Source organism: Camellia sinensis, chromosome 13 (genome assembly GCF_055761805.1).
Source record: "Camellia sinensis isolate YWXY chromosome 13, ASM5576180v1, whole genome shotgun sequence".
NCBI classification, from domain to species: Eukaryota; Viridiplantae; Streptophyta; class Magnoliopsida; order Ericales; family Theaceae; genus Camellia; species Camellia sinensis.
In genome coordinates this window covers 52,042,006-52,056,806 of record NC_138973.1, presented here as the reverse complement: position 1 = coordinate 52,056,806, position 14,801 = coordinate 52,042,006, and the positions used below count along the sequence as shown (strand labels likewise).

Below are 14,801 nucleotides of genomic sequence, written 5' to 3'. Positions count from 1 at the left end.
CAAGTTCATTTAAATTTAATTCAAATTTTTAAATTTTTGCTTAGGTCCTTACATATTTAAAAAATTTCAAACTTGATTCAAGTTGATTGGGTTGAACTAGTTCAAGTTTGCAACTCTAGCAAGAGTAAAGAGTTTGAAAGTTATATGATTGATGAATTTGTGAAAATTTAAAAATTAATAAATAAATTGTAGTAAAATTGTGTAATTTAAATTGTAGATTTTAATCTTTTTTATTTTCATAATTTTTATATAAAAATTTAACTATTTATATTATTTTATACAAAAATATATTATTAATTTTTTTACATCCCGCACCTAACACGAGTTGACTACTACTCTTCATTATTGAAAATTCAATGTATGTAGAAAACGTTGAAACTAACATCCATAAAAGAGAACCACCTAGGTAGTGGCCTAGTGGAGAAGGCATCCCTCTTCAATGGCGTGAATCAAGTTCAAATCTTAGAGGGGCCAATTTTGCTGCTTCGTAACTGGCTCTTTACGGAAATCTCGCCCTGTACTTCGATCGAAACCTAGGCTCATCTGTGGCATGTTTTTGTACTCCGATCAAAATTTGGGCTCATCTGTGGCATGTAGTTGAGCTCCGTTAATGTCTCGGTAGTGAGTCCCTTCCTATGGGTTGGGTCAAATCAAACCAACAACCGGTTATCCTGTGGCCTGAGCCCATAGATGCAGTGATAACACTTCAGAGCATCATTTTCTTTGTTAAAAAAAAAAAAAAAATCCATAAAGAGAGGAAAATGCATTGGGCATCAAAGCAAGACTTTGGGTCAATCTTTGAAATAGCGGGTATATGTAGTGTACAAGACGCTTCTAAAAATAGACTTTGGGTCTCTTTTCTGTATGTTAATTCATTTTCTTTTAATAAAAATTGAAGGGGCTAAATGTGAAATGGGTCAGGTCCAAGCCTTGGACCGGCCCAATCCGACAAAGTCCGAATCCAAGTGGGTCAGATGAGTATATGGACAAACCAGTTGAGCCTAACTTCATGATCAACGGTCCACCGAAGTCCTCAAGCACTTGGGCCCAACCCGTAGTAGAAAGGCTAGCCCAGCCGTAGTGCTGGTCTGGGCCGAGCTGCGAAATGGAATCTGTGGGCCGAACAGATAATGGGCTAGCCTATCTCCATGAATGATCCTGAAAAAGGCCGAGCCGAGGCACATTAGTACCGAACTGAAGTACATGAGTAACGAGTTGGAGAAACCTCACAAGGAAACATGGGAGCTGTGAGTGTAAGCATGTGCAGGTTGCCACCTCAGCTGGTCCCCCACACCTAGAATCACGGAAGTTGTTGAACCAAAGGAATGTGGTTTGTTATCAGCATGCCTACAATGAGTATATGCAATCAATGACAACTACCAAGTGGTCTCCCACCTAGAGCAATGCTGAAAGGACACCTGGCAGCATCCACACTCCATGAAACCACCTTAAGAAGCAAGTAAGGAATACTATATATATTTCATAAACTTCACATTGAAGGTAACTGGATTGAACTGAACTAAGGAGAACAATTCTAATCACACTTAACATACATTCCTTCTCCGATCACTGATTCCCACGTCGGAGGGGTTATCCGGCCAACCCCGGCCTGGCAGCTCTAACGGTGCTTCTTGTGGCAGGAGTCCCGGTCCCTGGATAGTCCAATTGAGTGCGGAGCCCCGATCCACTTTTATCTAGTGCGGAATTCGGTACGCACAATTGGTGCGGTGAGCGTGGATCACTTTATCTCTGAGCTCTGCATTCAGTTCAGGCAATGGGGATTGAGGACATTCCGCCTTCAGCACATACTCCACAGACGGAGAAGACGAACGACAAAGGTTTGGCACTCCTAACAGTTTTGGAGGAGCAAACTGGAAACAATAATCGAACCCCCGAATCCGTCGAGCATCGACTGTCTTTCGCCGGAGGTTCTTTTCATCATTTCCTTCTAGAAAAGGATTATAGAGATCGAATTATAGATTCCTTGGGAATGGAGATACAGGAATTGAAAGCTCAACTTAAGAAGGTGTCGGGTGATTCGACGGAAAAGAGGACGGAAGCAGAGCCCTCTCGTTTGCAACGAAGGAGCTCGTCTAGAGAACTACCAGTGGAAAAATTCCCCAGGAATGACTCCGGCCAACGAAGCCAACCTATCCCAGCACAGAGTGAAACGGCGAGTAGCCACCCTCGTGGGTCACGCCGGAGGAGGGCCAAGAGACAGAAGACGGTTAGTCAACAAACTGAATAGCCTCCTCAGGACCTTCGCACTTGGCTGATTGGCAATAAACAGAACGATCATCTGGACCGTACTGTTTACCAGAGAGAACATCGAGCGCTGGACAGGCTCGTCTCTTCGCCATTCTCTCTGGAGATTGAGACCATGAGACCTCCAAAGAAGTTCACTCCACCAAAGTTCACTTCGTACGATGGGAAATCGGACCCTCTGACACATATCAGCCATTTTAGACAGATGATGTCCCTATGGAGCCGAGATGAGGCACTGATGTGAAAATTCTTCCCATCCAGCTTAGGAGAAACCGGACTCCGATGGTTCGATCGACTCCCCGCTGGATCGATTCATGGCTAGAAGCAGCTCTCCGAAGAGTTCCTAGCCAGGTTTGTCTCCAATACTAAGATCTCAAGAGAGCCGGATACGCTGTTTGGCCTCAGGAAGGAGCAAGAAAAAATGCTACGCAATTATGCTAGGAGATATTGGGAAGAATATAATGATCTGGAAGAAAATGTGTGCAGCGAGCAGATGGTCGTTATGTCCTTCAAACATGGTATGCGCCCGAAAAGTAAGTTGAGACAATCACTTACTAAGCGCCCGGCCACAGCTTTGAAAGACTTGCGCGCCAGGGTTAAGCAGTATGCTCGTCTCGAAGACGATCAGATCCCCATCGAGGTAGTGTCAGCAGAACAAATCGCCCGGCAGAAGAAGAGAACGGATCGAGGAGAACACCGAGGGATTGCAGTGAATGAGGTGGATAAGTCCAAATCCCACGAAGCCGTTGTGACTGTGTTCAAAGAGCCAATCTATCGAATCCTGGAAAAGATCAAGAGAGAGCCCTTCTTTGTGTGGCCGCCAAAAATGTTGGGAGATCCAGCTCGGCGCAATCAGAAGCTCAGATGCACCAACCACCAAGATAGGGGACACATGACTCAGAACTGCAGGGCACTGAAGCAACACTTAGAAGACTTGGTGGCAGCTGGACACCTAAGGGAATACATTGATCAGGATAAAGAAGTGGCCGAGCTGGGGAACCCACCTCCAGAAGCAAATATTGAGCATCCACCCCGGTTGATAATAAATGTGATCCATGGGACAGCGGCTCAGGAATCTGAGGAGGCACTGAAGGAAGAGATCGCTAAGGCTGCGCAAATTCAGCGAATCATGTTAGTGGAGCCGGCATCGAAAAAGGTGCGTACGGTATCTAAATCACCCTTGTGCACTGTTTCATTTACTAGCAAAGATTTAGAAGGCATACAACACCCACATACTGATGCAATGATTATAACTGTTGGGATTGGGAAACGATTTGATGTAAAATGAGTCCTAGTAGATCAGGGCAGTGCGGTAGACATACTGTATTATGATTTGTTCAGAAAGCTCGGCCTCTCCGAGCAGCATCTCACCCTAGTGGCAGCCCCGTTGATCGGTTTCAATTCACAGCCGGAATGGCCGCTCGGCAGAATAGTATTGCTAGTCGTAGCGGGGACAAAAACCCTCTAGATAGAGTTATTGGTTATTAATACACCATCCCCTTATAATGCCATACTTGGCCATCCATGGATTCACCGAATGGAAGCAGTCCCTTCAACCTATCACCAGCTCATCCGTTTCCCAACGGAACACGGAGTAGAGCAGATCTCAGGGGATCAAGTTGCGTCCAAACATTGTTCCATGGCAGCATTAAAGGCAAAGCAGCTCTGCAATCGGGTACAGACGGTAAAAGTGGCCGGACAACCAGTCTTGGAAGATGTGGGGGGAACTCCAGAGGAAAAGATGGTAGAGGATTTGGAGAAAGTCTTGGTAAGAGAAGATGACCCGAAAAAGTACTTCCTTATCGGTACCTCACTAGGCGCTGATGAGAAACTTCAGCTGCTGGAACTGCTGAGGGAAAATATGGAGGTATTCGCATGGTCAACATATGATACTCCAGGGTTGGACCCAGAATTTGCTTGTCACAAGCTCAACATCAATCCTTCAGCTCGGCCCATTGTACAGAAAAGTCGGAGATCCTCAGGTCAGCACACCGAAGCAGTAATTGCCGAAGTCAAAAAACTCCTGGCCTCGGGAGCAATCAGAGAAGTTCAGTACCCGCAATGGCTGTCTAACACAGTTATAGTCAAGAAGAAGAACAGAAAATAGAGAGTTTGTGTCGATTTCACTTGCTTGAACAAAACCTGCCCTAAAGATAGTTTTCCGCTGCCTCGCATTGATCAACTAGTAGACTCAACAGCAGGGCATGAGCGCATGAGCTTTATGGACGCTTATAGCGGTTATCATCAAATACCACTGTTCGGTCCAGATCAAGAAAAGATAGCGTTTATCACTCCGAGAAGGACTTACTGCTACAGAGTAATGCCGTTCTCAAGAACGCCGGGGCGACCTACCCGCGAATGATCACTTGGATGTTCAGAGACCAAATGGGGAAAACCATGGAAACCTATATAGACGATGTGGTAGTGAAAAGCAAGTTCACTACAAACCACCTCACAGACTTGAGAGAAGCTTTTAGCATCCTGAAAAACCACCAGCTTCGCCTCAATGCCTCGAAATGCACCTTCGGGTAGGAACGGGGAAGTTCTCGGGATACATGGTCACTCACAGAGGAATTGAAGCGAATCCAGATCAAATCAGGGCAATACAGGATCTCGAAGTGCCAACAAAGTCTAAGGAACTGCAGAAACTAGCCGGAATGGCGGCCGCACTAAATCGATTTATTAGCAAATCCTCAGATCGGATGAAGCCTTTCTTCCAACTTTTGAGGAAAAAGGCAGCATTTGAATAGAGTAGCGAATGTACCGAAGCACTGCAGAGCCTCAAAAGATACCTCAGTACACCTCCTCTACTGTCCACTCCAGAATCGGGAGAGGAACTGTACCTCTATCTAGCAGTCTCAGATCATGCTGGGAGCGCAATATTAATTCAAGAAGTTGACAAGGAATAGAGACCAGTATATTATGTTAGCAAGACTTTACTAGATGCCGAGACACGGTATCTACCACTGGAAAAGTTAGCTTATGCGCTGCTTATCGCCTCAAGAAAGTTGCAACATTACTTCCAGAGGCATACCATTAACGTCCTCACTGAATTCCCCCTCAGATCTATATTCAGCCGAGCCGATTTCTCTGGCCGAACAGCAAAGTAGGCGGTAGAACTTGGTGAGTTTGACATTCGGTATTAACCCAGGACAACAATCAAGGCCCAAGTCTTGGCGTATTTTGTCGCAGAATTTACTGCCACCCAGAGTACCGAACCGGGGAATTTGAGTTCGGCACAGGTGCCATGCACCACCGAACAAGGAAAACCCAGCGCTTTGGAAGCATGGAAACTCTTTATTGGAAACATCTAGCAACTCTACGTTGATGGTTCGTCCAATAACCGAGGCTCGGGGGCAGGAGTAGTTCTTATTTCTCCATAATGATTTATCTGGGAACAGGCTTTCAGGCTAGGTTGGAAGGCTTCATACAACGAGGCCGAGTACGAAGCGTTATTGGCTGGCTTGCGTAGCGCCGAACACTTCAGTGCAGAACAGCTTCTTGTTTTCCGCGACTCACAACTAGTGGTAAACCAGCTTTCTAGGGTCTATGAAACTCGAGATGAAAGAATGGCTATGTACGTAGGCAAGGCCAGAGACCTACTCAGAAAATTTCAATCCATACGAGTGGAACAAATCAGTCGGGACAAAAATAGCCACGCATATGCTCTGGCATGCCTCGGCTCATCAGTGGATACAAAGGATGCCAGGAGAGTTTGGGTTGAGTTCGTACCAGAACCAAGTATTGCATCTCTAGTCCTCTGCAACAACTTAGAGCCGAGCTGGATGGATCTAATATTGGTCTTTCTGAAATCTGGTAAACTCCCCAAAGATAGAAGGGAAGCCAACAAGATCAGGCATAAATCAGCTCGATTCTAGATCTCACCGTTTAGGAAGCTATATAGACGTTCCTACCTTGGCCCTTACCTTCTATGTGTGCATCCAAATCTCGTCGAGAATGTTCTCTACAAAATTCACGATGGGATCTGTGGATGCCACGTTGGCGGAAGGTCACTGGCGCACCGAGCCCTCACTCATGGGTACTGGTGGCCACGGATGCAACAAGATGCACATTAGTACGTACAGAGGTGCGACAAATGTCAGAGGTTTGCTCCACTCATTCATCAGCCAGTAAAACTCTCACTCCACTCACTAACCCATGGCCCTTTGCGCAATGGGGCCTGGATATTGTTGGACCATTGGTGCGAGGCACTAGGAACAAGCGATTCTTCATTCCTGCAACCGACTATTTCACCAAGTGGGTTGAAGTTAAGGCACTGGCAAGCATCAAAGAGGCAGGCACAAAGCGGTTTGTTTTGAGAAATATGGTAGTGTGTTTCGGCATTCTGCAGGTACTGATTGCGGACAACGGAACACAGTTCAATGGTAAGATATTCAGAAAATTTTGTGCCAACCTCAGAATTGAGTATAGGAACTCTTCTCCAGGGTACCCACAGAGCAATGGTCAGGCAGAAGCGTCGAACAAAACCATCATCAATGGAGTGAAAAAGCGGCTTGAACATGCCAAAGGCAAATGGGTTGAAGAGTTACCTCACGTATTATGGGCCTACCGAACTACAGCACGATGCCCCACAGGAGAAACACCTTACTCTGTAACCTATGGAATGGAGGCCATCATCCCACTCGAAGTAGGTCTCCCAACCCTTCAGTCCGAATTATTTGAAAGCTCCAGTAATGAGGAAGCTATCGCGCAAGCACTGGATATGGCAGAGGGCCGAAGAGAGGTAGCGCTGATCAGACTTGAAGCATATCAGCAGCAGCTCATCAGAAGTTTCAACCAAAAAGTTTTCCCAAGGCAATTTATACCAGGAGAATTGGTTTTGAGGAAAGTCATGGATCACAAACGGGTGCTTGGTGAGGGCAAACTTGGGCCGAACTGGGAAGGTCCCTATAAAATCACAGCCGTTGTTAGAAATGGAGCTTACTACCTAGAGGATCTGAATGGCAAAGCAATACCTCGGCCCTGAAACGTAGCAAACCTCAAGAAATACTATCAATAGAATCATCCCCTAACTTCTCTATCAGGATGTAAAGGCACTTATTTGTTGACCAAATGCAAATGTTTGCCCACTCCTCTCAGATTTATCCAATTCTTGTAATTAGCTTTGATGTTTATCAAATGGAATAAGCTTTGGCTCCCACCAAACGGAATTAGCTTTGGTTCTTACCAAACAGAATTAGCTTTGGTTCTTACCAAGCGGAATTAGCTTTGGTCTCTACCAAACGGAATCAGCTTTGATGTGTATCAAACGGAATTAGCTTTGGTTCTTACCAAACAGAATTAGGTTTGGTTCTTACCAAACGGAATTAACTTTGGTCTCTACCAAATGGAATCAGCTTTGATGTGTATCAAACGGAATTAGCTTTGGTCTTTACCAAACGGAATTAGCTTTGATGTTTGTCAAACGGAATTAACTTTGGTTTTAACCCAAATGGCTCAGTTTCAGAATGACTGAACGGAATTTAAATTTGGTTAGCATTCAAACATGCTAAGTGGTATAGCTTGGTGGAAAAATGTTTGGCAACTAAATTGAAATTTAGCCAAGTGGAATTGCTTGGTGGAAACCGCACTAATGTATCATAAGTAAACATCTCTATTTAGCCAAGTGGAATTGTTTGGTGGAAACCGCACTAATGTATCTTAAGTAAAATATCTCTATTTAGCCAAGTGGAATTGCTTGGTGGAAACTACACTGACATATCTTAAGCACACATCTTTGCACCTACAGAACTTCTTAAGTATCAGCACATCAACACTTCAGTATTGATTCAAACAAGCAGAGTTGGAACAAACTCAACTGAGCTACGTCAAGAGCAAACTTCTAGCATCAACCTTACTCAGCTCCAGCCTAGCCCGAGGTGCCTCCTCGTCACGGATTTCACTAAGTATGCAATAGATTGGAATCTTAAAGACTGCGATGCCCAACTGTGTGTTGTGTATTTATTTTAAGCTGTTATGTTGTCCGTTTGTCTGGTTGTTTATTTCCTTATTGCTTTATTTATCTTTTTGCTAGGTAGTTTAGCACAATTGCTTCCAACCCAGCAGATATTCCCCAAGCACTCTGGACTAGAGGTCGCCGACTTAATCGATCTGAGGATCTGGTTGACGGACAACCAATGTTTTATTCTCTACTCCCGGTTATTAGACGAAGGTCGAGAAGATGTAGTGTATCCGAGCAGAGATTGCCAGAGCAGTGGTCAACCTTACCAGTGGACAGTCAGGCCGAGGCCTCAATTTTCACCACAGAAAGGGAACATACACCGGTAGTTCAAATGGATCAGTAGAACACGTCAGGGATGGAGGCAATGATGCGTCAACTCCAAGAAAGCATGAAACTCATGCAGCAAGACGCTGCCCGCCAGGTGGAATTTGCCAAATAGCAGGCCGTGATCATGGCCCAACAGGCAGAGCTAATCACCTGGCTACAGCAGTAAGCCGGAACATCAGCCTCACTTCAAGCTCCTCCCCCACCCGGGGTCCCAACACTCGAGGAGACGGCTAATGTCCAAGAAGATACGGACATTCCTACAGGGCCACCTCCGTCCCCAATCCTATCCCAGATCCTACCCCAGTTATCTAAAACACTAATCAACTTGCCGAATTCACCTTTTGAGTGTGAGGTGGACCCTACAGTGTTAAGGTTAAGCAAGCTTGAAAAGCTGTTCAAGAAATCCAAAGGAGTCAAAACCATCCCTGATATTGAAGATGGGTATACCGACGCAGCTGTGACGCTGTCGGACCGATTCAAGATGCCACATATTGACTGCTTCGACGGATCTGGGGATCCCATGGTGCATCTACGATTATTTTCGGATATCTTAAGGCCAATGGGCCTCACCAGATTACAGAAGCTGTCTCTGTTCGGCCGGACCCTGTCGGGTGTGGCGGCCATTTGGTACGCAAAATTGGAAGATGATGTTAAGAGAAACTGGAATGAGATGGCTGAGGCGTTCATTGCACAGTACTCATATAACACGCAAATCGAGATTACAACCCGTGATCTTGAGACGACAAGGCAGGAGCCTAAGGAGAGCTTTCCTGAGTTCGTAACCGGATGGAGGGCCAAGGCCTCAATGATGACCCTAAGGCCCACCGATAAAGATCAAATTCGGATGATTGTGCGCAATCTCCAGCCTAAGCTGATGTAGAAAATGATCGTGCTCCCCTTCCCTACCTTTTCAGATCTGCATGAGATGGGAGTACAGATTGAGGATGCCTTGAAGTAGGGCTTGATTAATAATGAGAGGGAGCAACCCAGGAGGACCTTCAACCGCAATACCAATGCAGGCCCGAGTGGCGCTGCAACTGCAAGAGCCTTAGAGGTGAGCATGGTCACCACCAACCCCTCTCCAAGAACCATAGCAGCTACGCCATTCTGCAGTGCGTCCGGAAATAACACACAAACAACCAAATACCAACCCAAAAGCCAAAGAACCTTCGCTCCACTATATATGCCCCTGTCCAAAGCTCTGGGGGTTTTAATCAGAAAAAGGGCACTTGAAGCCCCTAGAGCCGTGGCCATTGCCAGAAAAACTTCCCCCTTCCCACAACCCAGCCAAATATTGCGCATTTCACCAATAGCACGGTCATGACACTGACCAATGCTTCCGATTACGTCGTGAGATTCAAGATCTCATTGATAATGGGGTGATTGTGCCTCCAGAAAAAACCAATGTCACAACCAACCCTCTCCCTCCACACAACCAAGCTCCACCTCCCAAACGAATTAACTCTATCTAGACCAGGGTCATGTCATACGATCCCAGCATTTATATCACCCCATCTCACCTACCTAAACCAGAGGTGTTCCTTCCCGATAGCACTAACTTGTGTGTGTTAGACATCTCCAGAACCCAACCCGGACCAATGGTGGTGACTTTCCAAGACAGAACAGGGGAGATTTTGGAGGAGAGTGGCATTGTTGAGTCAGAATCCGAGGAATCTGGGAGTTTCGCTGAAGAAATATACAGTCCGAGTGACTACATTTTGTCAGTAGGCCAGGATGGGCCAAGTGCGGAATTACCAGAGAGGGCAGAGCTTTGTGTGATACAGGGGGATGGATTTGATCAGAGATCAGATGACTTAGCGGCTGCGGAAGGGGACTTTGCTGACCTCCAATTTTTCAACAAACGCCCAGGGGACATGGCCGTCAACTGGTCAGATTTCGAGGAATCAGTAGAGGCTACCGGGTGGCTTGACGACTTACCAGACGTTGTCGAAGAATTTCAGTTGGAACGGGGCCCGTCAGAGGCAAGGACATCAGTTGTGGTCGGAAGGGTCGAGAATCAGAGTGCATCACCAGAGAGCGCCGGTGCCAAGAATTTCGCTCGAGATCTGAGCAGCTTAAATACAGGAATCATTGAACAGCCAGCTGTACTGACGCAGTTGAAACAGGGAAGATTCGAGAATTCTGAGAGAATTAGGAAAGCTAAAGCCCATGAGGGGACCGAAAGTGCTGTGTGCACAAGGATAGAGGATGCTGTGAGCATATGGGCAGAAGGTGTTGTGGGCATACAAACAGTTGTACCGAAGCCGGACAGGTGTCTGTCGGCTGCCGATGGAATGTGGTGGGAGGACGATGATCTATGTCTTGCCCACACGGATGAGGACTGGGGAAACAATCAACCGGATGATACTTGGTACATTGGTGAAGTTGACCATATGACTAGGAGTGGGCGGTATTTCAAGCCCCCACATCTAGATTAACCAGAGGCGTCCGGGAAGGACAAGGAAGTGGAGAAACAGAAAGAGAAGCAACTTGAAGATGAGGCCATGTTGAAGCAGTTAAAAAAGATACAAGCAAACATCTCCATCTGGGGACTGCTTATGGCGTCGCGAGTGCATCGAAAAGCTGTCTTATTGGCCATGGACAAGGCCAAGCTCTCAATAGAAACCACGCCGGAGCAGCTGGTGGGATTAGTTTTTCCGGGAGGAGCTACCCCGATGTTGACTTTTTCCGACAAGGAATTGCCACCTGAGGGTGCGAATCATAATAAGCCACTCTACATCTCTGTGGAGTGTAGAAACAAATGGATACCTGTGGTTCTTGTTGATACCGGATCCGCCATCAATGTGTGTCCGGCAAGGACTGTGTATGCAATCGGTTTAAAGAAGGCAGACTTTGTGCCGACAGCCTAGGTGATTCGGGCATATGACAACACGAGTAGAGAAGTAATGGGGACGGAAAAAATTCAGACCCAGGTTGGTTCGGGACAGCATGAGATAGACTTTTATATCCTAGAGGTTCCCGCCACTTTCAATCTACTCATGGGACGGCCGTGGCTGCACCAGGTAAAGACAGTTTCGTCCACCTTGCACCAGATGCTAAAATACCCTCATGGGAAAGGGGTGGCCATCGTTTTTGGAAATTCCTTAATTTATCCACCGCCCGAAGTATCTACGCCGATTTTGGAAATCGAACATGGTATAGAGGATGTGTTCTTGTCGGGTTTTACCTTGGCTGAGGCCCGGGTCGTTCAAAGCATCATGGCTGTTAGTGAGGGGTTGTACGTCAGTGCTCAATCAGTATACCTCATGAACAACCTCTAACACATCCCCGGGATGGGCAAGGCAGCGCAGTATTGGCCGAAGTGCCACACAACCCGCATATCTTTGGTTTGGGTTATCTGCCCACCAAAGAGGATTGGGTAAGGAAAGTGTCATGACCCGAACCCGTCCCTATGGGTTAAGGACATAGCCGGCCAGTAATCCTGAGATTACCTACGGCCTCAAACCAAAACAGACGTAACTCAACAGAGTAAAGGAGCCAAACGGAAGTAATAAATAAAAACCTTGTCTATAGAGCCATGCTTATATGCACTTTAAGACAAACCATACACATATACGTTAATAACCCACAACAAAATACAGTACCATAAAATCCTTTACAGACAGGATCATCCAAACTGAGTCAACCCATATCAAAACTATATACAGATATACATAAAGTCCTTGCTAACAAGACAAAATATAAATACATAGCAAAATGGCAATGATGGGTCTCGTGCGTGAGACACAAGGCTGACTCTCCAAAACTCATGTGGTTCCTAGCAGACTTCACTGGGGCTGGGTTTGGCCTTCTCTTGGCTCACCTACAAACACATGAATGAGCGTGAGCAATAGCCCAGTGAATAATATCAAATACAGACATTACATAACAATGTAGAACAACAGGTTCCAAACGGCCTTGGGCCCAATTCATATTTCTATTTAACAGATATATATAATTACACGAAATTCAATCAAGTGACTGTAGTTCCAAACATTCTGGCCCTTGGCCCCTTCAGATTTCCATTCATGTCAAAACGGCCTTCGGCCCATTCATTTATGTCAAAACGGCCTTCGGCCCATTCGTTTCTGTCAAAATGGCCTTCGGCCCATACATTTGTGTCAAACGGCCTTCGGCCCACTCATTCATGTCAAAACGACCTTAGGTCCATTCATATATGTCAAAACGACCTTTGGTCCACTCATTTCTATCAAAACGACCTTCGGTCCATTCATTTCTGTCAAAACGACCTTCGGTCCATTCATTTGCATCAAAACGACCTTAGGTCCATTTATTTGTATCAAAACGACCTTAGGTCCATTTATTTCTATCAAAACGACCTTCGGTCCATTCATTCGTTCATGTCAGACTTTTGTCCACAATCCCAATTAGCAACTCATAAGCTTATAAGGGAATAACCAATTAGACATTGACAAGCTTTCAAATATCGATATTACTCACAGTGATCGGCTTGTGGATTTGCCCTGGGGCTTGACCTTACACATTTCATGAACATAAAAGGGTCACTAACAATTCAATTCGTTCCTTAATTCACATATTCCTCTTTACGCTTTATTCTTATCTCATTAACTTATTTACAATGCTTAACATATGCCTAAGAGTGATTGCAAGTGAAAGAGAACGGAAAACGAAACACAGAACACATGAACAAAATTTCAGAAAATAGGGTCCCTGCTCGAGCGTGGACTTCCCCACTCGAGCGGACCCAAGAGGCCTGCAAAAGTACTTGTTACCTCAAAATTACGCTCGAGCGTGAGTTAGGGCGCTCGAGCGGAAGGCCTGTCTACAAAAGCTCCCCGCTCAAACATGAAATATCCCGCTCGAGCGGACATCCAACTCTACAAAAAGTGCTGGGAGCATGAAATTTACGCTCGAGCAGCGGTTTCCCCGCTCGAGCGGGCACCAAAATTCTGGAAAACGCAGAATTGTTCTTGGGCTTCAATTTCGATGTTCAAAGACTTCAACTCATGATTTTGGTCCCAAAAACATATAAACACATTATATTGTATGAGAGTGTAAGGATATTACATCAATTTGTTCAAAATCATTATCTAATTCTCAAACAACTCTCATTTATTAAGTATGAACAAAACTCCTATATTACAAACTATATATAAGCTCCATTCCTTCAAAAATCAAACATGCTTGTATGTTTTGGCTCCCAATTTGAGTTCAAATGGTACAATTAAGGCTTATGATCATGGAACTTAGGAAAACTATGCATGCATGTGATGTTTGGTGCCCAAATCCTCTTGTTCAACATGATTCATGCATGAATATGCAAAACTCTAGCAATCATGCACATGTATGTTCATATAAACTCCCAATTTAACAAATTCAACTCAAATTATGCTCTTGATCACAAATAAACCTTGAACTTACAAAATTACAAATTCAAACTCATGAACTAAGGGGTGATTACTCACCTAGGAGCTTAATCCTTACAATTTATGGTAGATTCTTGAGCTAGCCTTCAAGATCACCTAGCTACAATGATCAAACTTCAATTTTGAGTTCCCTCACTCTCTAGAGCCGACCCTCTCTCACTCTAAGGTGTAAAATCAGATTTTTGATCCTCCAAACACCAAATGAGGGTGTAGTTGGCCCTTTATAATAGCCCTACTAAGTCACAATATAATAATATAAAGTAATTGGGTACTAACTCATCGTTCTGAATCTAATTATTTTGATCCGAATCAATTTCCAATTAAATTTCACCGTAGGTTCTAAAAATTATGCCAATCACAATAGCGTAATCAATTTCAGGTTCTGTGGCTGATAAGGCCTCCAATTTAATTTCCAAAGCAGATTATTGAAACAGATATTCCTACGGTGAACAGATAGAACTTCAAAATCACATATATTCACAAAATGGCACATAAAATCATGCTAAACACATAATCATACTCAAATTAAGGACCAATTAGCATACTACGGAATAGGGGTATCATAGAAAGGCAAGGAGATGGCTGGGAGAGCCAGAGCAAAGCTGGCAGGGAAGCCTTTTGAGTTAATGCACCGGCCCATCCACGGTACCCTAAACGGACGCTTCGTCCGGGAGGGGGAGAACTTTCCATTCTGTGGCTTCCTAGAGCCGTGGCTGAATGCGGAGAGGAAGCGCGTGCCAGGTTTTGAGATCTTCTTTGACCTGCAATTATCCGGGGATGATGTTATCGACGAGCAGACAGACCCAACAGTTGAGGTTGAACAGAACAAGAAAGTGGAG

The 14,801-nt window shown here is 45.2% G+C and overlaps 1 protein-coding gene across 1 annotated transcript; it reads left to right on the top strand.

Annotated features, from left to right (window-relative positions):
* Positions 1–2,686: 2,686 nt before the first annotated feature.
* Positions 2,687–3,553, top strand: LOC145805384 (uncharacterized). The gene has a single exon (XM_082900504.1). The coding sequence runs from the start codon at positions 2,687–2,689 to the stop codon at positions 3,551–3,553; it is 867 nt and encodes a 288-aa protein (XP_082756630.1).
* The last annotated feature ends 11,248 nt before the right edge of the window (positions 3,554–14,801 follow it).

Bases quoted from the DNA above. Each gene is read 5' to 3' on its own strand.
- LOC145805384 (XM_082900504.1), top strand. From the start codon at position 2,687: ATGCTACGCAATTATGCTAGGAGATATTGGGAAGAATATAATGATCTG.